This window comes from Misgurnus anguillicaudatus, chromosome 4 (genome assembly GCF_027580225.2).
Source record: "Misgurnus anguillicaudatus chromosome 4, ASM2758022v2, whole genome shotgun sequence".
Taxonomy (NCBI): Eukaryota; Metazoa; Chordata; class Actinopteri; order Cypriniformes; family Cobitidae; genus Misgurnus; species Misgurnus anguillicaudatus.
The window spans coordinates 15,662,333-15,686,287 of record NC_073340.2 but is presented as its reverse complement, the minus strand read 5'-3'; the positions used below and the strand labels follow the sequence as shown (position 1 = coordinate 15,686,287).

Genomic DNA, 23,955 nt, shown 5'->3' with positions numbered 1-23,955 from the left:
ACAAAAGCGATTCACAAATTATTCACTTTTTGTTTTAGGAAAACTGTATTATGTGGCTTTTAGTAAAGTATATGTTAGCTTTAAAGCACAAGTATATGCTTAAAAGAAACTTTGGTAACACTTTACTTGAAGGAGTGTGCATAAGACCGACATGACACCCCCACAATCATGACAAGACACGTGCAATGAACATGAAGAAGATTTTATGCACATTTATGACAACCGTCATTTAGTATCATTTGTTCAATTATGTGATTTTTAATGCAAATATGACACTGTTTGAGATGTCTCTGTGATGACAACTTGACATAAACCAATACATAAATACATGATAAATCTGTCATAAACATGACATAGCAGAATAATGCCAAAGCTATATGGGTTTACATTACATTAAACTGTCATTTAAATGTCATTCAGTGTTAATACTCTGTCAAATAGTTTTATAACAGCATCATTAATATTTTTCTTGACCTCAACTACAGTGGTACAAATTGAACTTGTCATTAAAATAAGTGTTAATAATATGACAAATAATGCAACATACACGTCAAAGATTATACTTAACTTTATGTATGTGCACAATGCACACAGAGGGTTCTGAATTTTTCTGACATAGAAGAAAAAGTTAACAAAACCATTTAATTAATTTAATGTGATAAACTGTTTTCCAGTGATATGGACCTAACGCTGCATGGCTTAACCCATTATTGTACTGTTTTCATTTAATTTAAGGTAAATGGGTTTCGAAATGAAATAAAATATAATTTCATCCATTTTAATTATTATTATTATTGGATGATTGATTTGATTTCTTTAACACCTGGAGGAACCTTAAAAAAAACATCATGAATGGAAGAATATTCATGATGCTGTTATAAAACTATTTGACTATTTGACAGAGTATTAAAGCAACACTAAGTAGTTTCCATGTAAGAATGACTTACAGCCCCCCATGTGGTTGAAAGGCGCAACAGTGCCTGGTATCAGACACTCTTCTGCAGGCAGTTCACCGCCACTTTCAGAGTGTGCTTGTAGCAGCTAGGAGGCTGCTTAGGTTGCAGCAACAGTACAATTTGTCCAGTTAAAAGTTGTTCTATCACTGAAATAATTTTAGAGACATTATTTAAAGGTAAAAAAAACTACATAGTGTTACTTTAACACTTAATGACATTTTAATGACAATGCGTTAATGTGTTACACGTTACAGAGTTCATGTGAAATCCATTACATGTGTAATGCTTTAAGCGTCGTTAATGTCCCGTTTTTTTTTTTTTAATAGCCTACTGATTTTATTTCTTTAACACCAGGAGGAACCTTAAAAAAACATCATGAATGGAAGAATATTCATGATGCTGTTATTAAACTATTTGACAGAGTATTAACACTTAATGACATTTTATTGACAAATTATATTTTTACCACTGTAGTAGGTGAGGTCAAGAAAAATATTCATGATGCTGTAATAAAACTATTTGATAGAGTATTAACACTTAATGACATTTTAATGACAAATTCAATTTGTATCACTGGTAAGAAGTGGTCAGTTATGTTGTCTTGGTAAAGTCAATTTGTCATGACAAGTTATAATGTATTGTTTAACGTCAAGCTGTCATAACAAAGACATCTCAAACAATGTCATCTTTGCATTAAAAATGACAGTTTCCTTCATGTTCATAGCACGTGTCATGTCATGATTATGATGGTGTCATGTCAGTCTTATGAACACCCTTTAAGTAAAGTGTTTACAAAACTTTTATCAGATATAGGCAATAAAATGTAAGGTTATTCCCTGTGAAAATAGACCAAAAATATTATTGACTTTCACAGATTTTTGTGGCATGTGTTTCTCTACAGTAATTGTGCCTGTGAAAACCCAGCTAAATTCTTTTTTTGTGATTTACTGTTTTGTTTATAAATAATGTAAATAACAGTATAACCTTGATATTTTACTGTAATATTGACTGAATAAGGTCATGACAAAAATTGAAATCCATGACCAAACTATGATACTCTTAATTTCACAATTAGATTATGAGACATTAGCCTGGATTTCACATTAATGCAGTCAATGTCAAAGATGTCAAAGGTTATATTTTTACATAATAATCTTTACATTATGGTTTGACATCAAAACAGTAGATCACAAAAAACGACTTTAGCTGGGTTTTTACAGACTAGGTCACATATTTTACCCAACCACAGGCTAAAAAACAACCCAACATTTTTTAGTGTGTAAAGCAAATCATGACTTCAGTGATGTAAGCCTATTGGTCAAGTCTATTGGATTCATCTCAAAAATTTGATCCATGTGGAAAGTCTCTGTTTTGTTTTTCACCTGAAGTCTATTTTACTTTAGACAGCAGTAATATATTGTGTGTATCTGGTGATTGATTCTCCATACCTCTTCAGAGCAACTATAATCCAGCCATTCCTGCCTGTATCTGTCAATTCCATCTGAACACCTGAGAGATTGCACACACACAGATACAGATGTCAGAAGAGGAAAAAACGCCTATTATACTTAGCTGATAATCTGTAGATACACTCAGTTAAAATGTTTCTACCTTTGTAGAGTATTGCACCACCCGCAGCCTGAAGTTAGGTTGGACTGGAGGCAGTGTTCGCAGGTGGTGTACTGGAGGCAGGCTAGAGACAGATATGCCAGCATAAAACAGGATATAACGTCTAATGTCAGGGCGCAAATCTTCATCTATAAGTGGTCAAATTCATGAATATTAGGTTTCAAGGTAAGAAATTTTGCGACTGATGCAGAGGAGAGCCAGCAGTTGGTTTACTCACTGGGTAAAGGGCTGAACTCGAATGCTGAGCTATTGACAATCTTTGCTGTGTCAATTTCCACCCGATGGTATTCATAAATGGTCTTCCGTTTGGCATCTGTTGATTATATGCCATGACATTTTCGGTCAAAAGATGTACCATAAAGAAAAACAATTCAGCCAAGAAATAAAATAAATATCTTTCTTTATTTACACACCCTCGTGTCATTCCAAGCCTGTATGCTGTTATTTTTTTTTGGAAAATACACACAAATAAATGTATTATATTCCCAGTCCTCCAAAGTAAATGTATGTATGGAACTTAAATATAGGCCATTATTTAAAAATAATTTTTATGCCAAAGCAACAAAAATTTCACATTTTAAACTGCACATGGTCTAGATATCAAGTTACAGTAACATTGGATTTTATCCAAAGCAACTTAGTGCATTTCATACAGCAGTGGTGAGGCTACATAAGGGACAGCTGGCCCACCCAGTCAGAAGAAAGACAACATATTTTGTGGGAAAGCTGAAGAAATCACGCATATATGATAACAATCTCTTTAATAATAATCGCTCAAATATGCATAATTCAAAAATAAATTACTATAGTGTGTTTCTAAACTTTGCAAATGTTAACATTCAAATGAGTTTAAACAATTTGAGTGCAAGAAGATGTAAAAGTGAGTTGTTTTCTGTGTGCACAGACACACATATTTAAATGGACGCACATTCACACTTGAAGACATGCGTTTTAAAAAGCACGCAAACACAGAATCTCTCTGTTCTTGACAGGACACATACACAAATGATCTTGGTAAGTATTCTAATAAACAGTCAGTTATGTCTTAAAGTGAATGCAAACAGAAAGAAATCAGATGTGTATCAGGATATGGATCTGTGCTTAATGGGACTGTTCCCTAAAAAAAAATCTGTTAATGTTTGTGTCATTATGTAAATAAAACAACAGAAGACAAAAGGAAAATCACTTCTGTAGCTTTAAAAAGATGAATAACATTTAATTTATAGAATTATTTTATTCTATTTCTGTATACACTGCAAAAAATGATTTTCAAGAAAAAGTATTTTTGTCTTGTTTTCAGTAAAACATCTAAAAATTCTTAAATTAAGATGCTTTTTCTTAATGAACAAAACGACCCAAGAAAATAAGTTTAGTTTTTAGACCAAAGATATCAAATTTAGGTGATTTAATTTGCGCATAAAACAAGCAAAAAAATTAGCAAATGGGGTAAGCAAAAAATCTTGAACATTTTTCTTAAACACTAAATTCAAGAAAAATTCAAGTAATTTTTTTTTTTTTTGCTTGTTTTATAACTTACATTTGATATGTTTGTTCCAAAAACTAGACTTATTTTCTTGGGTCATTTTGCTCATCAAGAAAAAGCATCTTAATTTAAGAATTTTTAGATATTTTTACTGAAAACAAGACTAAAATACTAAGAATTTTTTTCTTGAAAATCATTTTTTTGCAGTGCAAATGTTACACAGCAAAAATGACTTTCTCACTTAGTATTTTTGTCTTGTTTTCAGTAGAAATATCTAAAAAAAATTTAAACCAGATATATTTGGTGAATTTGTGCTTAAAAACAAGCAAAATTATCTTCCAGTTGGGTGAGAAAATTTTGCTTAAATTAAGTGTTTAAGAAAAAAGAAAACTTATTTTTAGATTTTTTAGATATTTTTGCTTGCTTTAAGTCTAAATTTACTTAAATTGTATATTTTTATCTATAAACTAGACTTATTTTCTTAGGTAATTTTGCTCATCAAGAAAAAGCATCTTAATTTAAGAATTTTTAGATTTTCTACTGAAAACAAGACAAAAATTCTAAGTAAGAAAGTAATTTTTTGCAGTGTAGACTTTATTTGTAAGTTAGTTTTTTCTATTTTTATAATTTCTTGATTTGATCTTATTTTATATGTTCCCATCACCATTTTTGCTGAAAATTTTTCAATCCATGTTTAAAAAAACGTAATGTAAACCACTACTATATTGTACAACTTTGTAATTCGAGAGTCCACCCTGCGATCTTCATTGTAATATTTTGTTTGTTATATTCATAACAAAAAAAAAAAGAGGTAGAGATTATTAGTCAATAATGATTTACATTTCAATCTGTTTCCCACAGAAGGATGCATTATGATTTTATATGGACTTGTAAGGTGCTTTAATTGAGCTTTGGTCACAACAAACTTTTGTTTTATATAAATAGTCTGTCAAGACTCTTCAAATGATAAATAAAAACACATAAGTTCTAGAATGACATTAGGGTGAATAAACAGTAGCTATGTTTCCATCACCATGATTTTGACCATTTTGAAGTATCGCATCAAAAGTAAACGTCAAATTTTGAAGAACAGACCTTAATTTGCAAAAACTTTTTACGCTCGCTTGAGGTGGGGTTTGGTTTATGCAAATAATGGGAGATGAAAATGCATTTGCCGAATAAATTCTGACGTAGCGAACATTTAACCCAAGTGAATGATCGTCTAGCTGTTTCTGCTGTTGTTGTCTTTCCTATATATATATATATATATATATATATATATATGGGGCTTGACGTTGTCGCAATGTCCTTGCTGCTAGGGGCTTCATCAAAAATACTGCATTTCTTTTTCTATGCACAGCATTCAGTTTGGTTATTACAAGCTGCACTGCTAATAAATTAATAACTTGCCCCATTGTGACTACATGCAGTCCTGTCTCCATTTTCCACCTGTGCCTTGTTTTGTTTACTGTTGGTTAGTTACCAATACCACCGTCATTCACTTAAACAGCTGGATGGAAATGCACCTAATTTGCATTTCTTTGCTTTTCTTTTTTCGGGAATTTCAAATAGATTCACTTCACGTTTGGATGGTACCCAGCTAATATCAGAATGTTCCATTTTGAATGTACTGTACCTTTAACACTCTCTTACTGACCTGGAGACTGTGGAGAAGACAGAAGAGCCATGAAAGCATCAGACAGTCCAACTTTTACTGGGTGCTCAGTAGAGTTGATTTTCTCCACAGGCAAAGGAACCTGAAAAGCCAATTGAAGGAATTCGGACACAGTTAAACTCATGTTTGCTCTCTGTAAATTTATGTTGAAGCATAATTTATTCGACTTGGTTGTAATGCCAAAAACAATAAGTAATGCTTAAATCATTTTTCAACATTTGGCTACAAAAGTAACTTGACTACATGGTTACCAAATAAGTGTGTATTTAATTTGTCTCAGACAAGCAGAGCCAAAGGAAACAGCTGAAGTCCACTCACGTCTTTGTAGCCGAAAACAATGGTCCCATTACGATGGAGAACAGCCTGGAACGTAAAAGCTCCTTCTGACTCTCGATCCTTTAGCCTCACCTTGTCCCACTGCACCACAAACACATCACCTATAATACCAAAGGTCAGACACTGACTGTCAAAATAAAGCTCAGATAAACATCCTAATTTACAACTGCATACTGTACTTTCAATAGGAAAGTACATGCGCTTGCACTGATTCATATTGAGACATCAAAAATAGAGCCCTTATTTGTTTTTGCAGAAATTATTTGTTTGTGCTATGATTAAGAAATCATAGCACAAACAGCTGCACAAAAGCATGCATGTATGGGAATGGTTGTTACTAAAAAAGTATGCAATTTAAAAATATTTGAGACTTTTCTTATTCTACTACACTACAAAGGATGCTGGACGGAAAAGACAATCATTGGGTTTAAATTAAAATATGATGGGTTGTGTCAAATGAAAATGTTGGGTTGTTTTAACTCATGGCCGGGTCAAATAAGAAAATTTTCGATAGGCTACATTTTACAAACATTTTACCTAACCATGCGTTGAAAAAACCCAGCATTTTTTATCCAACACAATATCAAGGCAAGTCATTTTATAGTCACAAAATATTTGATTAATTTATTCATGTCCATGGACACGATTTTTCGCTTTTTTTGTGCAACTCAATCTCAAGGCAAGTTGTGATATAGTCACAAAATATTTAATTAATTTATTCGTGTTCACGGACATGAGTTTCCGCTTTTTTGTGCCACCCAATCTTAAGGCAAGTCGTGATATAGTCACAAAATATTTGATTAATTTATTCGTGCTCATGGACACAATTTTCCGCTTTTTTTGTGCCACCCAATCTTAAGGCAAGTTGTGATATAGTCACAAAATATTTGATTAATTTATTTATGTCCATGGTCACAATTTTCCGCTTTTTTATGCCACCCAATCTTAAGGCAAGTTGTGATATAGTCACAAAATATTTGATTAATTTATTTGTGTTAATGGACACGATTTTCCGCTTTTTTGTGCCACTCAATCTCAAGGCAAGTTGTGATATAGTCACAAAATATTTAATTAATTTATTCGTGTTCACGGACATGAGTTTCCGCTTTTTTGTGCCACCCAATCTTAAGGCAAGTCGTGATATAGTCACAAAATATTTGATTAATTTATTCGTGCTCATGGACACAATTTTCCGCTTTTTTTGTGCCACCCAATCTTAAGGCAAGTTGTGATATAGTCACAAAATATTTGATTAATTTATTTATGTCCATGGTCACAATTTTCCGCTTTTTTGTGCCACCCAATCTTAAGGCAAGTTGTGATATAGTCACAAAATATTTGATTAATTTATTTGTGTTAATGGACACGATTTTCCGCTTTTTTGTGCCACTCAATCTCAAGGCAAGTTGTGATATAGTCACAAAATATTTAATTAATTTATTCGTGTTCACGGACATGAGTTTCCGCTTTTTTGTGCCACCCAATCTTAAGGCAAGTCGTGATATAGTCACAAAATATTTGATTAATTTATTCGTGCTCATGGACACGATTTTCCGCTTTTTTGTGCCACCCAATCTTAAGGCAAGTCGTGATATAGTCACAAAATATTTGATTAATTTATTCGTGCTCATGGACACGATTTTCCGCTTTTTTGTGCCACCCAATCTTAAGGCAAGTCGTGTTATAGTCACAAAATATTTGATTAATTTATTCATGTCCATGGACAAAATTTTCCGCTTTTTTTGTGCCACCCAATCTTAAGGCAAGTTGTGATATAGTCACAAAATATTTGATTAATTTATTCGTGTTAATGGACACAATTTTCCGCTTTTTTGTGCCACCCAATCTCAAGGCAAATCGTGTTATAGTCACAAAATATTTGATTAATTTATTCATGTCCATGGACACGATTTTCCGCTTTTTTGTGCCACTCAATCTCAAGGCAAGTCGTGATATAGTCACAAAATATTTAATTAATTTATTCATGTCCATGGACACAATTTTCCGCTTTTTTGTGCCACCCAATCTTAAGGCAAGTCGTGTTATTGTCACAAAATATTTAATTAATTTATTCGTGTTCACGGTCATGATTTTCCGCCTTTTTGTGCCACCCAATCCTAAGGCAAGTCGTGTTATAGTCACAAAATATTTGATTAATTTATTCATGTCCCTGGACACAATTTTCCGCTTTTTTGTGCCACTCAATCTCAAGGCAAGTTGTGATATAGTCACAAAATATTTAATTAATTTATTCGTGTTCACGGACATGAGTTTCCGCTTTTTTGTGCCACCCAATCTTAAGGCAAGTCGTGATATAGTCACAAAATATTTGATTAATTTATTCGTGCTCATGGACACGATTTTCCGCTTTTTTGTGCCACCCAATCTTAAGGCAAGTCGTGTTATAGTCACAAAATATTTGATTAATTTATTCATGTCCATGGACAAAATTTTCCGCTTTTTTGTGCCACCCAATCTTAAGGCAAGTTGTGATATAGTCACAAAATATTTGATTAATTTATTCGTGTTAATGGACACGATTTTCCGCTTTTTTGTGCCACCCAATCTCAAGGCAAATCATGTTATAGTCACAAAATATTTGATTAATTTATTCATGTCCATGGACACAATTTTTCCGCTTTTTTGTGCCACCCAATCTTAAGGCAAGTCGTGTTATAGTCACAAAATATTTAATTAATTTATTCATGTCCATGGACACAATTTTCCGCTTTTTTGTGCCACCCAATCTTAAGGCAAGTCGTGTTATTGTCACAAAATATTTAATTAATTTATTCGTGTTCACGGTCATGATTTTCCGCCTTTTTGTGCCACCCAATCCTAAGGCAAGTCGTGTTATAGTCACAAAATATTTGATTAATTTATTCATGTCCCTGGACACAATTTTCCGCTTTTTTGTGCCACCCAATCTTAAGGCAAGTCGTGTTATTGTCACAAAATATTTAATTAATTTATTCGTGTTCACGGACATGATTTTCCGCCTTTTTGTGCCACCCAATCTTAAGGCAAGTCGTGTTAGTCAAAAAATATGTAATTAATTTATTCGTGTTCAAGGACACGATTTTCCACTTTTTTGTGCCAGCCAATCTTAAGGCAAGTCGTGTAATAGTCAAGAAATATTTGATTAATTTATTCGTGTTCATGGACACGATTTTCCGCTATTTTTGTGCCACCCAATCTCAAGGCAAGTCGTGTTATAGTCACAAAATATTTGATTAATTTATTTGTGTTCATGGACATGATTTTACACTTTTCTTGTGCCACCCAATCTCAAAAAGACAATGGCGCGAAAAAAAAAACGGAAAATCGTGTCCATGAACACGAATAAATGATTCATAAAAATATTTTGTGACTATAACACGACTTGCCTCAAAATTGGGTTGTTTTATCAGTGTATGATTTAGGATGCACTAATCCTAATGTCTGTTCTAATGATGATAGATCTTGTTCAAATTGAGATGCAGGCAAACAGTTTTTCATTGTACAACATCACCATTGTCCAGATACCGTACAGTGGAGTTTTTAGAGAAACTGGGGTCGAAGTTTGCCATAAGTGGAGCAATATACTGAGTGGCAGTCAGCATGCGGTGCGTGATTTCACCAGTGAAAATAAATCCTGTAAAATATTAGCGGTTCAAAGGTAAGAAAGAAAATGTCCTGTAATCCTGTGATGCTTTGGCATTACTACTGCAATACGAAATAGCTAAATTAAGAGAATTATTTGTGCATTGAAGATCCATTTGCTTATTTTATGTACCTGTAACAATAAACTGAGAAATGTAACAAAGTCATATAGTGCTAGATTCTGGACTGAATGTGAAAACAGAAACATACTGATATTCATCCTATCGGTTGAGGGAAAGATGATTTTTTTCATTAACTGAAGTTTTTTTCCTCATTAGACCTCAATTTATCTTAGACTCATTTGGGAAGAGGTCAGTACAGAGCCCATTATTAACTTCACTGCAGTACAATTTAATTCAAGTCAATATAAGAAGTGACGCACTCTTAAATCAAACACAAGAGCTCAAAGTAACATTTAAGATATTGAGATTTTTTTATATTTCCTCATACAGTAGATGAACTAAAGTGAACAGGGTCTATGTATAATACCTCCAGTTGCTATGGTGATTTGTCTCACTTGGTGTCCATAGAAAGGGAAGTCAAAGGTTAGAGCCACCCGCTGGTGCAGGGTACCGGGAGTACAGTGAAGGAGCAAAAGAAAAACAGGAAACGTGGGCAGGGATGTAAAATGCCAAGTAAAAAAATAATTATACGCTGGAAGAAAATGTTTTCGCCAAGTAAATTTCCCACATGATTACAGGAATACACTGCGTGGCCGGCTTACCGATGCCTGTCGATGGTTGTTGGACAGGATGGCGTGTATGAGGACAGGCCCTTGATGGACCGAATCAAGATCCACCCAGAGGTCATGCGTTCGCTTGTCTCTGGGACCAAAACTGCGCCAAGAGTAGTACCTTTGAGAGTCCTCCTGCAAGACACAAAGACAGTATGAGAATGACCATAACTATAGATGTGTGAGAAAACAATCAATATTTTCATGAAACTGCATTTGAATTCTCATAACAAGAGTTGTTTTTTAGTTAAAGTGAACTGCATCTATGAGCAATGATTCAATTTACTGTGGCCAACACTTCCAAAATCAATATAAGCCGAGATGAGAAACAGAATAATTCGGATGACTGAGATGAATGAGAAACAAGTAAGTACGATCCAAATACATTACAGCTTCGAATCACATTACACAAGTTTTCTGTAATAGCATTGTAACATTGTGACCTATATAATAAATTAAACGTGCAAATCCAGATTTGAATTATTAATAAAAGTGAAACATGCAGGATTAGGTAACCAAGACGAAATATGTACAACATCAGCTCAAAATGCAATGGAGTGAATTCATGAATGTGTCTGGAATGAATTCACACACATATGAAATTCATTTTGAGCTGCAGTGAACTACGACTGTATCAATTCATAAATCATAATTACTCACAGTTCATAATGCAATAAACAATTTACATCAGAAACTAACCAAGACAGGTTAGCAAGTATATTGCAGTCCTTGCCACATGCATGGGTGTATGTGTGTGCGCTTAAAGGTGCACCCAGTCCCAGTTATCTGTCACGTTATGAATGTATTCTCTGGCTCAAGGTGACAGAGAAGGATGAAAGTAGCGTAAAGGAAAGGTACGGGAAAATGGAGCAGTTAAAAGCAGCACACGCTCGATCTCTCATCGCAGCACTGCTCCACAAAACAGCCTGCGACCCAGATTATCTCCCCAAAGACCCGTTTCTGGGGAAAACCGCTATCATGTCTCCGGCTGAGAAGGCCTGTTTATTCCTGCTTATGGTTGAAGTGCTGCCCAGAGACGACAGACCAAATCAATTCCCATAAAGAAACGCAGAAATGCTAATGACAGGGTTGGTTATATATGGCATTTTCTAAAAACAGGTTTATGCATTAGACAGACAAATGCAACCACACATACTTGTAAACTGGCAAAGACTAGCAGTAAATCTGTTTTTCATTTTCGCCGAGAGAAAGTATAACACATTTAATTTGATCAAAATTGTTCTTATATGGCTGGTGAGGGAATAGGATATGCACACAATAAGGTCGAATCCAAACCACAAGTACATACACATTTAGATCAACAACTTCGCTGGAGATTTGCTGGATGATGTGCTTGTCCTACATAGGCCATTACCCTGGCATGATCTCATAAGCTCATGTTGGTTTATCCTGCGGATGAGTAATTCCTCCATAGACCATATTACCAAACTATCACATCATCAACAGAGACGCCGTGTTTTGCAAACTGTGGCCAGGACCTAAAGTAATCTCATATGGAGCATTAGTACAATGTCAGATGTAACCTTACAAGGTTAATAATAATAATCGCATGTTGGTGGTGAAGACTTGATGAATTTCAAATTTACAAGAATGAAAACATCACTCGATGAGACAGAATTGCCATTAAAGCATTTGAGAACATTTGAGTGAGCGAAGGAAAGTGAAATTAAGACCATTCAAAGGGGAAAAACCCAAAGAGAGAAAATAACAGGTGCTTTCCATGAACAAAGTACAAAACAGGGCTAGAAACGTAGAATAGTCAGTGAAGTTATGTACTTAAAGGAATAGTTCACTGAAAAATGAAAATTACCCCATGATTTACTCACCCTCAAGCAATTCGAGATACATATGACCATCTTCTTTCAGTCGACCACAACTGAAGTTATATTAGAAAATTTCCTGGCATTATTAAGCATGGTAATGGTAGTAAACAGGGGCAGACATTTTGAAGCCCCACAAAGTGCATTAATCCCTCACAGAAGTAATCCATATGGCTCCAGAGGGTTAATAAAGGATAACTAATGTAATTTTGTAGACAAAATTTCCATATTTAATCATTTATAAATTATAATAACTAGCTTCTGGTAATGTCCGATGCGTATTCACCATCTGTCTTTACCTGTCAACCCTCCTGTTTTTCTTGGGATTCTCCTGTACCATTTTATCTTGCTATCATATTTTCCCACATTCTCCTGCTTTTAATCTTTCTATAAAAAATCCCACTGGGCGTATGTTTGATACACTCGCCTTTCGGGAAAGCAGACGTCAGTATTAACAATAACAACTCACTGGAACGACACCCACCAAAAGAAGAAAAAGAAGAAGGGACGATTTTGAGGATGTCAAAACGCGCACAAAGTAACAAAAATGCAAAAGTAATGTTGGGGTGGGTAAATTTTCCTTATTTTTAAATCCCAATGTTGACCGGTATGCATATGGCCTGACAGCAACTTCATCATGTTGTAAATTGTGGTAAGGTTATGGGACTGTTTCAAACACAACGGATTTTTGTTTATTTTTTAAAGGAAAACACCAGTTTTTCTGTTGTTACATCAACTTAGACTAATTAATACATACCTATCTTTATTCAATGCGTGCACTTAATCTTTGTTCAGTGCATCCTGAATGTGTTAGCATATAGCCTAGCCCCATTTATTCCTTAGGATCCAAACAGGGATGAATTTAGAAGCCACTAAACACTTCCATGTTTTCTCTATTTAAAGGGGCCATGGCACAAGACTTTTTTAAGATGTCAAATAAATCTTTAGTGTCCCCAAAGCACATATGTGAAGTTTTAGCTTAAAATACCAAATAAAAAATGTATTATAGCATGTTAAATTTCCACTTTGTAGGTGTGTGCAAAAATGTGCCGTTTTGGGTGTGTCCTTTAAAATGCAAATGAGCTGATAAAATTCAAACACTGAGCACAATTAAAACTTAATTGTGCTTTTCTCTGCACTAAATGGCAGTGCTGTGGTTGGATAGTGCAAATTAAGGGGTGGTATTATTGTAATAAGAGCTCCTTCTGACATCATAAGGAGAGCCAAATTTCAACAACCTATTTTTTCACGTGCTTGTAGAGAATGGTTTACCAAAACTAAGTTACTGGGTTGTTTTTTTTCCACATTTTCTGGGTTGATAGAAGCACTGGGGACCCAATCATAGCACTTAAACATGGAAAAAGTCAGATTTTCATGCCATGGCCCCTTTAAAGACTGTTACATGAGTAGTTACACGAGTAAGTATGGTGGCACAAAAAAAACGTGGTGATTTTTTAAGTGAATAAAAAATGAGAACTATATTGTATGGCGGAAGAGCACTTAGTTTGCAGCACTTCGTACTTCGAAGTTTGAGCGAGAAGGGGAGTAGTCAGGAGTTCGATTCGCTTGTCTCGGTTTGGAGCGTGTGTGTGTCACATGGTTCGATGCATGTGCAATGTAGCCTCGTGCCTGTATGTTACCTGAAGCCTTGTATACTTTTCTTCTGGCTCCACAGCGCGAGCGTTCGCTGACTGCACACGCACCTCGTCCGTTTGGGGAGGTATTAATACTCGACACACAGACTGGGTGCCGGCGTGATAAAACATCAAGCTCGGACAGATTTGCCTGGAACTCGTGCTTTTTGGGTTGCGGAGCCGCGCGCAAAGTAAAAAAATTTGACATACACACCACCAAGCGAAATGGGGTCTCGCGCGCTTGACTCGCACAACCGCTCACGCCGCGTTGACGTCATTTTTGCCAAATGAAAAGCATGTCATCAATGTCTTCTCTCTTGCTGTATCAAAATCTCATCTAGCTTTCCTCAGAGATGGTCCCAATAATGTGTTTAAAGGAATAGTCTATCCTTTTTCCATATTAAACTATGTTATTACCTTAACTAAGAAGAGTTGACGCATACCTCTATCATCTTAGTGCGTGCACGTAAGCGCTGTGGCGCGTGGCGACACTTTGATAGCATTTAGATTAGCCCCATTCATTCAATGGTACCAAACAGAGATAAAGTTAGAAGTGACCAAACACATCAACGTTTTTCATTTTTAAGACGAGTAGTTATACGAGCAAGTATGGTGGCACAAAATAAAACGTAGCGCTTTTCTAAGCGGATTTAAAAGGGTAACTATATTTTATGGCAGAATAGCACTTTTGGGAGTTTTTTCCGACTCGCCTAAAAAATCCGCTCTCCTTCTCCCTCTCATAATGGAGGGAGAGGGAGAGTGTTACTGCTCCGAGTCGAGGTACTCCCAAAAGTGTACTCCCTATTCAGCCATACAATATAGTTACCCTTTTAAATCCGCTTAGAAAAGCGCTACGTTTTATTTTGTGCCACCATACTTGCTCGTATAACTACTCGTCTTAAAACGAAAAACGTTGACGTGTTTGGTCACATCTAACTTTATCTCTGTTTGGTACCATTGAATGAATGGGGCTAATCTAAATGCTATCAAAGTGTCGCCGCGCGCCACAGCACTTATGTGCACGCACTAAGCTGATAGAGGTATGTATCAGCTCTTCTTAGTTAAGGTAATAACATAGTTTAATATGGAAAAAGGATAGACTATTCCTTTAAAGTCAACTCAATTTCAATATGTGCATGATTACATGATATAACAATTTTGTTAATACTGTATCCTAAATTGTGGATAATTAAGCTATATCATATGCTGAAGTACGCTTCTAGAGTGTTAATGATTAAAAGAAAAAAGAACAACAAGAACCGTACAGAACTGAAAACCGTGACCCTAAAACCATGATACGAACCGAACCGCGGGCTTTGTGAACCGTGCCACCCCTAGTCAGGAGTGATGATGTGACCAAACAATAGTTCAGGCAACCACAGTGTAAACTCACCACCACACGTGTCATGTTGTCGGGCAGCATGTCAATGGAAACGCCATTGGACGTCTCTTGCCCAGTTCTGTTTTGAGTGCGTCTGCTGGGATCCTGTTGGTCTCTTCTTGTTCTCTGGATGTCTGATGGACCTCTTTCAGCCTGAGCTGACTGCCCATGAAATGAACCTAAAAGATAAATCAAAGTGCATCATGGTAATGTAGAGAAGCACATTGGAGCCCTAAAAATTACTCTATACACACACACACACACACACACACACAAAAATGCTGGGTTATTGGGTCAAAAGAGACAAACCCAGCTGTTGAGTTAAATAACCCCAGAAAGTGTGGATATTTGACCCAACGATGGATTGAAACACCTTAGAATTTAGGGCGGGTTTGATCTGTCCCGTTTATAATAACCCAGCATTTTTTTAGGTTTTTGCAAACATATTTTAAGCTTTACGGAAAAAAACACGCTAGGTAGATTGTAATGAGTTATGAGATGTGACAACCAATGATGTTCAGCCTCGGTGATATCAAACCTGGCATGATAATCTTAACAGAGTATTTGTATACACGGGTGATTTAAAAGATGTGGTTGGCGGAGGAGATTTTTTAGTCACACAGATTTTATCATATGGCTTCAGAAGACACAACAACATAAAATATGTAGCTTTGTATATGCTTTTTGAAATATATCTTGACTGTTTACATCTCCATTTGTGTTGACATAATGACATACTTCATGTTTTCTTTGGTGAATTATTCCTTTAGCTACATTATTCCCCATACGATTCCTTCTAATGCCTTAATCTTGCCTAAAAAATTAAATTTTGGAAATCATACAAGATCAAGATTGATAAAGGACATCACTTAAGCAAAACATTCCCACGCATTAAATTGCCCATGGCGCAACCCTGACTTGTTTTTGGCTGTCAGAACGAAGTTTATCAGAAAAATTCCAAATCCAAACAGCTGAAAGTTGTCTGACAAGCAGCCAGCGTTCCCTCCCGAGGTAAAAAATATCTTCCAGAGAACTGGCAGCCAAATATCCTGACGTGCAGTCTTTTATTTTTCTATTGCACACCACTGTATTATCTTATTTTGGCTTAAGAAATCTGTCTGATCATCTTAATAGCTATCAGTCGATCAGATCATGATGCATTAGTCTGTTGGTGGGTCTGAATGTTGTACTAGAAGCAGTATGTGAGCAGTTCTGTTCAGCATCTACTAGGGGTGGAACGGTACACAGAAGTCCCGGTTCGGTTCGTACCTCGGTTCAGGCGCCACGGTTCGATTCACTTTCGGTACAATGGACGGAAAAGCAAAACAAAAGAAGGCATTTTTTTTTAGCACTTAAGCTAATCTTAAAAACATAGGTGTCCTTATCAGTGTTATTTTGAGATGTCATGAATATGCACTGAAATGCATTTAACATACTATCTCGTATTTCAAAAATGTATACCACTTTAAGTAATCTTGTACTCATCTTTCATACAAATATGGGTTCAAATGTATTACAAGTGTTACCTAAATACATTTTAAAATTAAATTTTGGCCTTATTTCATATTAATGTACTAAAGAACAAAAAAATAGGCTTGTATGATGAATTAATAGGTGTGTACGACTTCACGAGGCGCTGCAAGAAACGACAAATGGATGACGTCAGAGTAACGCGAGAGCGATTTGAAATCAGCCTCCTCCGCAAGATTTCTCGCGGTACTCTGACGCTGATGGCGCTGCGTAAAGTTGAGCACGCTTAAAAAACTGAAAGCAGCTGAACTCGACAGAACTGCCCTGCGTACACTGAAAAAAATGATTCATTGAATTTAATCATTTTTTTTAAGGTAAGTGGTTGCAATTAATTTATTTAAGCTACATTTAAACAAAAAAGATTAGTAAAGTAAAATAAAATATAAAACTTTTGTTTAAATGTAGCTTAAATAAATTGATTGCAACCACTTACCTTAAAAAAATTGATTAAATTCAATGAATCATTTTTTTCAGTGTATGCCTGTTGTATATAGCAGGACAATTTATCTCCTACTTCTCAGCGTGAGAAATACAAAGTGTGGCGTTTGAACTGACTGAAATGTGTGTTTGTCAAGGTGAATGCGTGAGACTTGAGAGCCCTGTAATAGATGTATTTCCACTCACATACCTAACAACTGCTGAACAACGCCGACGCAAAGTCCTCGTCTTTTCCACCACTCTCTCGCCTGTACTATTGTAACTGACTGGAAAACTGAAGTTTTGCCAAACTTGCGATCTTAAAGAGGCTGGCGGAGCATCTAACTCTTGTGGAACCCCACTTGCCATACTCGCTGTCGGCTGCTCACTCACTGACTGGACCAGCGTCGACGTGACAAAAAAAATGCAGAGTGCCAGAGAATGTAGACGGGCTCTGATAGAGCGCATACATAGGCAGAGCTCGGCTGCATCGGCGCCAATCAGAGCTTCAGAGCTAAAGCGGGGCAACAGATTAGCTGTCCATAAAGAACCCGCGTATCTAACAGTAGTTCCGCATTACATTAATTATTTTGCACGCTAGTTTTTTTTATTTTCATACCGTGTATTCTCCGTTTAAAAGCATGCACCGAACCGCGACCCCCGTACCCAGGGGCGCCGTTAGGGGGGGTTCAGAGTATGCCAGGCATATGGGCCCATGAGTATGCTAGGGGGCCCCACCGTCAGCACTTTTCCGGTTTTTTTAATTGTACATGTTTAGTTATTAACACTGTAGTAAAATGTAAAGTAAAATAATATAAAACTACTGTAAATGACTTTGTGTTAAGTACAATTGAGACACTTTTAAAAAACAGCGTGCAAACATGACCTAGTAGATGCAATTACATATTTGGCGGTTCTGGTGGTTTTTAATTTGATTTTGCGGGTATGGATTTGGGTGGGTAGGCAACATTTTGGTTTGGGATCAGTTTGGTGGGTTTGCTATGCAAAGTTACCACAAATAATTGACAGCCCTACAGTTTGCCATTTCAAGGTAAGATCTCACATACCACTAAAAAGCGTTCATGCTGATCCACAAACTGTATGTTTTATGAAAAATGAAAAATATTTGTGTTAATACAAAAGGACAGCAAGGGCTTTATTTAAGGAAATATTAGCATAGCGACCGCTAACAACTATTGCATTTCTAAGACGGACAATAACTTAATAGGCGTAGTTAAAAATATGATTTTCTAAATAAACACGAAATAGGAGAATTGTCTAAGCCATCATTGAGTTATATTTTAAATCACTAAGAGCTGGATTTAATGTGACAGCGCATCATTTTCAAAGTGAATTATTTTTATTCAGGTTTGCAATGGAGGTTTCGCCAAAAATAGTAAAGTTAGTGCAGCTATTAAAAACGCTATATCAGATTGTTTTTAACATGTATCCTAATAGAGAATGTCTGTTTTATATTTATGTTTGAGTATTGTTGTGCTTAAATATTGTTGTAATGTTCTTAATTGTTTCAATTTAATTAGATTAGACTGTAATTTTAAACGCCATATATTGTAATGGATTGAAGGCTAATATGACGGTACAAATGGAGTAAGTCATAAGACATAATTTTCGAGTTTAAATTAAGTTTTGTTGGCTTCAAATGTTTGCTTAAAATGAATTTCGTTTAATATAATTTGTCTCTTAATTTTAATCAATGTTTTGTTGATAAGTGTTGTGAATATTAAAGAAAAAGAACATTAAAAAAGAACACTGTGCATCTCATTACGTAACAAATATAAACTACTGCAATATGCTACCAAATGCCAAAACATGCAGTATTATCTTTGTAATGATATAGCTGTTGTTGGATGTGCAAAATCATATTTGAAGTATATCACTTTAATCGCTTTTCAAAAAACAGCCTTCAGTTCACAGAAATTAAATTTGCATGTCCATGTTCATCAGCAGCACATTTGATTGCCGCATGCTTTTGACTTTTAAAAATCATCAATATGAACCCTGAAGAATGAACGATTTTAGGCTAAACCTAATTGTACACATTTCGCTTCTAAAACTGCGCAGAAAACTCGACTGCCGTGACTTTAAAAAGCGCCTTCCATAGATTTCCATAGGTTCAGAAATGCATCTCCATGCATTATTATTCTTTTAGTGATCTATTTAAAATCAGTTACGTGAATGTTTTCTGCCTTTCCAGATTAAAATGGTAGGCTATTCGTTTTTCGAATAAATTTATTTATTTTTTGCTTCATGGATTTACTTTTAGTTGCAAATGCGACCTGTAAAATTAAATAAACGCACTCAACTGAGTAATTTTATATAGCTACACATTATGGTTTGAAGATCAAACAATCATCTAAAGGAAGGGGCCCAAAATTTTGTCTTGCATACCCCCCTTGAAACTGTTCATTGCGCCCCTGCCCGTACCGATTCGGTTCGAAACGAATACATGTATTGTTCCACCCCTAGCATCTACCCCCAGATTCACTCTGCCCAAAACTCAGCCTATTTGTCATGCCAACATCAAAACACAGGTTAATGGAGTACCTAAATACGACACTTTTCAAAAACAATCAGTCAACAGGAAGAAGAGTGAAGAGGTCTGCTTCAATATTAAGCTGTGAACTGCATTGTAATTTGTTGCATCAGGGAAGTATTTATAGAGATCGTGACCACGCATTCACAACAGGCGATTTAAACAAAATAGTTTCTTTTAAGTGTGGTTTGCTGATTGATTGAACATTTGGTTTAAATTAAATATTAATGTAATTATTTATTTGAATGTGCACCTATTGCAACTGCCCACACGCAGATTTAGACACACATACGGACGTGAGTACAAATGTTAGACATGTGTATTGAGTTAGATGACCACAAACACGTGTTCTGTGTGGTTTTAGCACTTGAGTTGGGCCTGACACACAGGAATGCATTTAATTGCTTATTTATTTATTTATTTTACTATGTAAAGTGAAAACATGGTACAGTATGTGGGCGTATTAGCAATACATCAGTAAAACAAAGTTTGCACAAAGGGGGCCATGCCCTGAAATAAACAATATTAGAAAAGAAATAAAAAAGAAAGTGAAGGTTTTGAGTTCTCTGTATCTTCTGACTGTGAAGCCCCATTACACAGCTGTTTGTGACAGCTCTTCTGTCATCAAGATTTCCCCTTACCACCTTATTAAAGGTACGCTGGAGGACAGGAAAAAGGCTTTAAAACTGGTTCTTATTCCAATAAAATGTGGTGGACAGGAAAGAGAGTTCAAGAGAAAGAAACAGAGAGAATTATAAACTCTCAGAAATAAAGGTAGGCCTACTGTACAAGAAGGTAAAACAGTTATCACTATGGCAGTACCTTTTTAAAAAGTAATTTTATTTTACCTAAAAGGTGCATATAAGGTACACATTGGTGCCATATAAGTACATACTGGTACCTAAAAAATACACATCTGTACCAAATGCTACAACTCCCATGAGCACTCCCTGGATCAAATTCAAGTTTTTTTTTACCATGGAGAGCTCCAGCGCCGATGAATTTGCAAATGCACGGGATGCAGTCTGAGTGCACACACGCACACTTTACGCAAGAGGAAAGATATGCGATTGCATTAAAGACATTAAAGTTCTTTGAACGAGAGCGGAGAGAAATTCATGGATATCTGCCTATATAAGAGCGTGCGTCTAGTTTTGTACAATGGCAAATTAAACCCTTAAAAGGAGAGGGATCCGCGCTCCCGCTTCATACTTCGTACTTTTACTCAACATGACCTCTTGATATTTGTCAGTAAATTAGCGCCTTATGAAGTCTTAAATCACTTTTAACAGAAACCATAATCAAGCTTATGAAATATAATCTCTGCAAAAACAAGTTGATAGTAAAATTCATGTACATGTCCTGACTGAGCAGTGTTTACTGCTGTAGTTATTACATTTACAAAGTGTTTGTTTTGTGTGTGTTTATCTTTTCAGTTAATCCTTTACAACCCTGCAACCGCTTTTATTATATTCACTAGAAGCTATATTTATGCTATAAGGCACTGAAAAAATTACTCTCTTTTACTTAGTATTTTTGTCTTGTTTTCAGTATAAATATCTAAAAATTCTTGGTTAGCAAAATGACCTAAGAAAATAAGTCTAGTTTTTAGACAAAAATATCAAATTTGTGCTTAAAACAAGCAAAAAACCTGCCAATTGGGTAAGAAAAATTTTCTAGAATTAAGTGTTTAAAGTGGAATTGAGCCCTAAACATTTTAGCCTGTTAACACGGGTATTTTATGTCCATTTTGCATTTTACATTGCTCTCGCGGTACCTTGACGTCATCCAGCTGTTGATTCTTGTTGCGCCGCATAAAGTTGAACAAGCATAATAACTTCTTTCACCGCTCAACCTGCTCTCAAATCAACTGAAGTTAGCCGTCAGATGAACCCAACCGCTTTTACCGTCTCTGAAGGGGAAATCACAAAACCCTCGATAAAAAATGACTAGAACCTGTGCAGTATGTGGATGTAAGGACAACAAATTCAGGCCACCGGGAGTTTTTATAGTTTACATCAACGCGACCGAACGCGACCCTCAGCTATCACAACAGATTACTCGAAAATTTGAATATGCACCCAGCACTAGGGATGGGCGATACCAGTTATTTTCTTGTCGATCCGATACAAAGTACTTTTAAGACAAGTATCGCCAATTCCGATTCCGATACTTTTATGAAATATTTTTATGTATGTATTAAAGTTTATTAAAGTGATTTTATGGGGTCTTTTGATAGCCATCATTATTAATATCAAATAATAAACATGACACCTTTTTGCACTGCACACTATTACGACATTTCTTCCCTTTATACGTTTTTGAGATAAAACAAGTGAATGTTGAAATTAAAATTTTCCTCTTGAGCCTGTTTTTTCTTTGACTGATAAAGTCTACTGCTTTTAAAAATAAAACAAGACCCTGATAAAAGTTACTGGAATGCACTAAAAAATCAAACCAGGGATGACTGTGAGGCTGCATTGCTTCGTGCTCTGTAACAGTTATTTTGCTTTTATATGCTTTGTCATATTTGTGGTATTACCACAGTGGCGTATTTTTTTGTTGACAAATGTCACACGAGGCTTCATCATTATTAACTGAATGCAACAATGCACTTAAACCCCTTTTTTAAACCTGCCTGCGCCGACTGAGTGTGCTGGTAGTGACTGAGCGAATGAACGCACGCTGTAATACAGCAAAAGGAGATGGGACTGAATGAGCGAACGAACGAACAAACAAACGCGTGATACAGCGGAAGGAGATAAGACTGAATGAGCAAACGCAGTAATACAGCGGAAGAAGATAGTTCCCACTGACGTTACGATTTAAGTCTATTTATATACAAAACAGCGTCCAACTATTACAAAAAATTCTCAAATCACTTTGAGAAAACAAACAAACAAATAGAATCGATACCTGTATTTGAGAATCGATCCTTTTGATACAAAGGCAGGATCGGAAATATCGATACTTTAGGATCGATCCGCCCATCCCTACCCAGCACTTTCGTCAGGAAGAGTTTGAGTACTGCTTTCATCCCAGTTTTTCCGCGGACTCAGGTAATGTAAAATTATAAAAATATCTAAAACATAATTAGTTACTTAGTTGTAGCTTGTTTTGTGTAACTACGGTAAACAACATACTACGTAGAAAGATATTATCATGTTGTTGTTATTATGAACACGAGCAAAGCAAGCTAACGTTAGCTCATTCTGTGCAGCTGTCAATCAAAGATTGTTAATCATCTAATGTCAACCATTTAGTACGTTCAGAATTATGTAGTCGTGCATTTTTCTTCCGGTGATTTGACGACGCGTCAAATCACCGTTACTGTAGCAGTTAAAAGCTTTATTTTTTATATGGAGTTAGTACATTTGATGGCAGCACAATCAATGTGATGAAATATGCGAAAATGCTGAGTGGCTAGTTAACTTTGGAAAACCACTGGCCACTGTTAAAGTATGCTGCCTTCACGTGCTATGGTAATTATGGTAAATACCAAAAGCCGACGTGGAAAATGCACATGAACACCCCCTCATGTGGTATTTTCTACTGGGCAACTCGTAGAATATTTTGATGCAGGAGTTGCCGAGATGAGATAACCTTTGAACTTTGAAAATGGTGGAGAGCAACAGAAGAGCAGTGAATGATAAACATTGTACACTACTAAATGTCAATGTTGTGTCATTGACAACTGTAATACAATGCGTTAACACTCAGTGTCAGTTTTAAAAATACTGTTTTGGTTTTGTGTTACCTACCAGCTAGCAGATGCTAGCTAGCAGTCAATAGGAGCGTCCTAGTAATGAGCAATCAGGCAATTTACTCACGTGAATGTATTTTCCCTAAAGTACGACAACAAAAGCACTTAAACACTGGAAAATAATTTTTTCCCATAGCACGTGAAGGCAGCATTAATGTCAAGCCCTGGAAATGGAACATAGGACCTTCTGTACCTTTTTTCTTTGACAGTTTAATCTCTATTAAAAGGTGTTGCTTTTTAGCCACTCTCTTGCTGCGTCCGAAACGCCTACTTCATACTATATAGTAGGCGAAAAGCAGTAGGCGAGGCGAGTAGTATGTCCGAATACATAGTATTCGAAAAACAGTATGCGAAAAGTACCCGGATGACCTACTACTTCCG

General features: G+C 35.8%; 1 protein-coding gene across 3 annotated transcripts in view; it reads right to left on the bottom strand.

Moving 5' to 3' along the window:
* The window catches only part of plxdc1 (plexin domain containing 1), a 47,596-nt gene that overhangs the window by 8,639 nt on the left and 15,002 nt on the right, over window positions 1-23,955 (bottom strand). For all 3 annotated transcript variants that reach the window (XM_055176139.2, XM_055176137.2, XM_055176138.2), the window contains exons 2-10: window positions 15,323-15,489; window positions 10,446-10,589; window positions 10,211-10,280; window positions 9,591-9,713; window positions 6,062-6,180; window positions 5,726-5,825; window positions 2,803-2,898; window positions 2,568-2,649; window positions 2,405-2,465 (exon numbers count right to left, since the gene is read on the bottom strand). In XM_055176139.2, coding sequence (XP_055032114.1) covers window positions 2,405-2,465; window positions 2,568-2,649; window positions 2,803-2,898; window positions 5,726-5,825; window positions 6,062-6,180; window positions 9,591-9,713; window positions 10,211-10,280; window positions 10,446-10,589; window positions 15,323-15,489 — 962 coding nt within the window. The remainder of the gene's footprint in view (window positions 1-2,404; window positions 2,466-2,567; window positions 2,650-2,802; window positions 2,899-5,725; window positions 5,826-6,061; window positions 6,181-9,590; window positions 9,714-10,210; window positions 10,281-10,445; window positions 10,590-15,322; window positions 15,490-23,955) is intronic.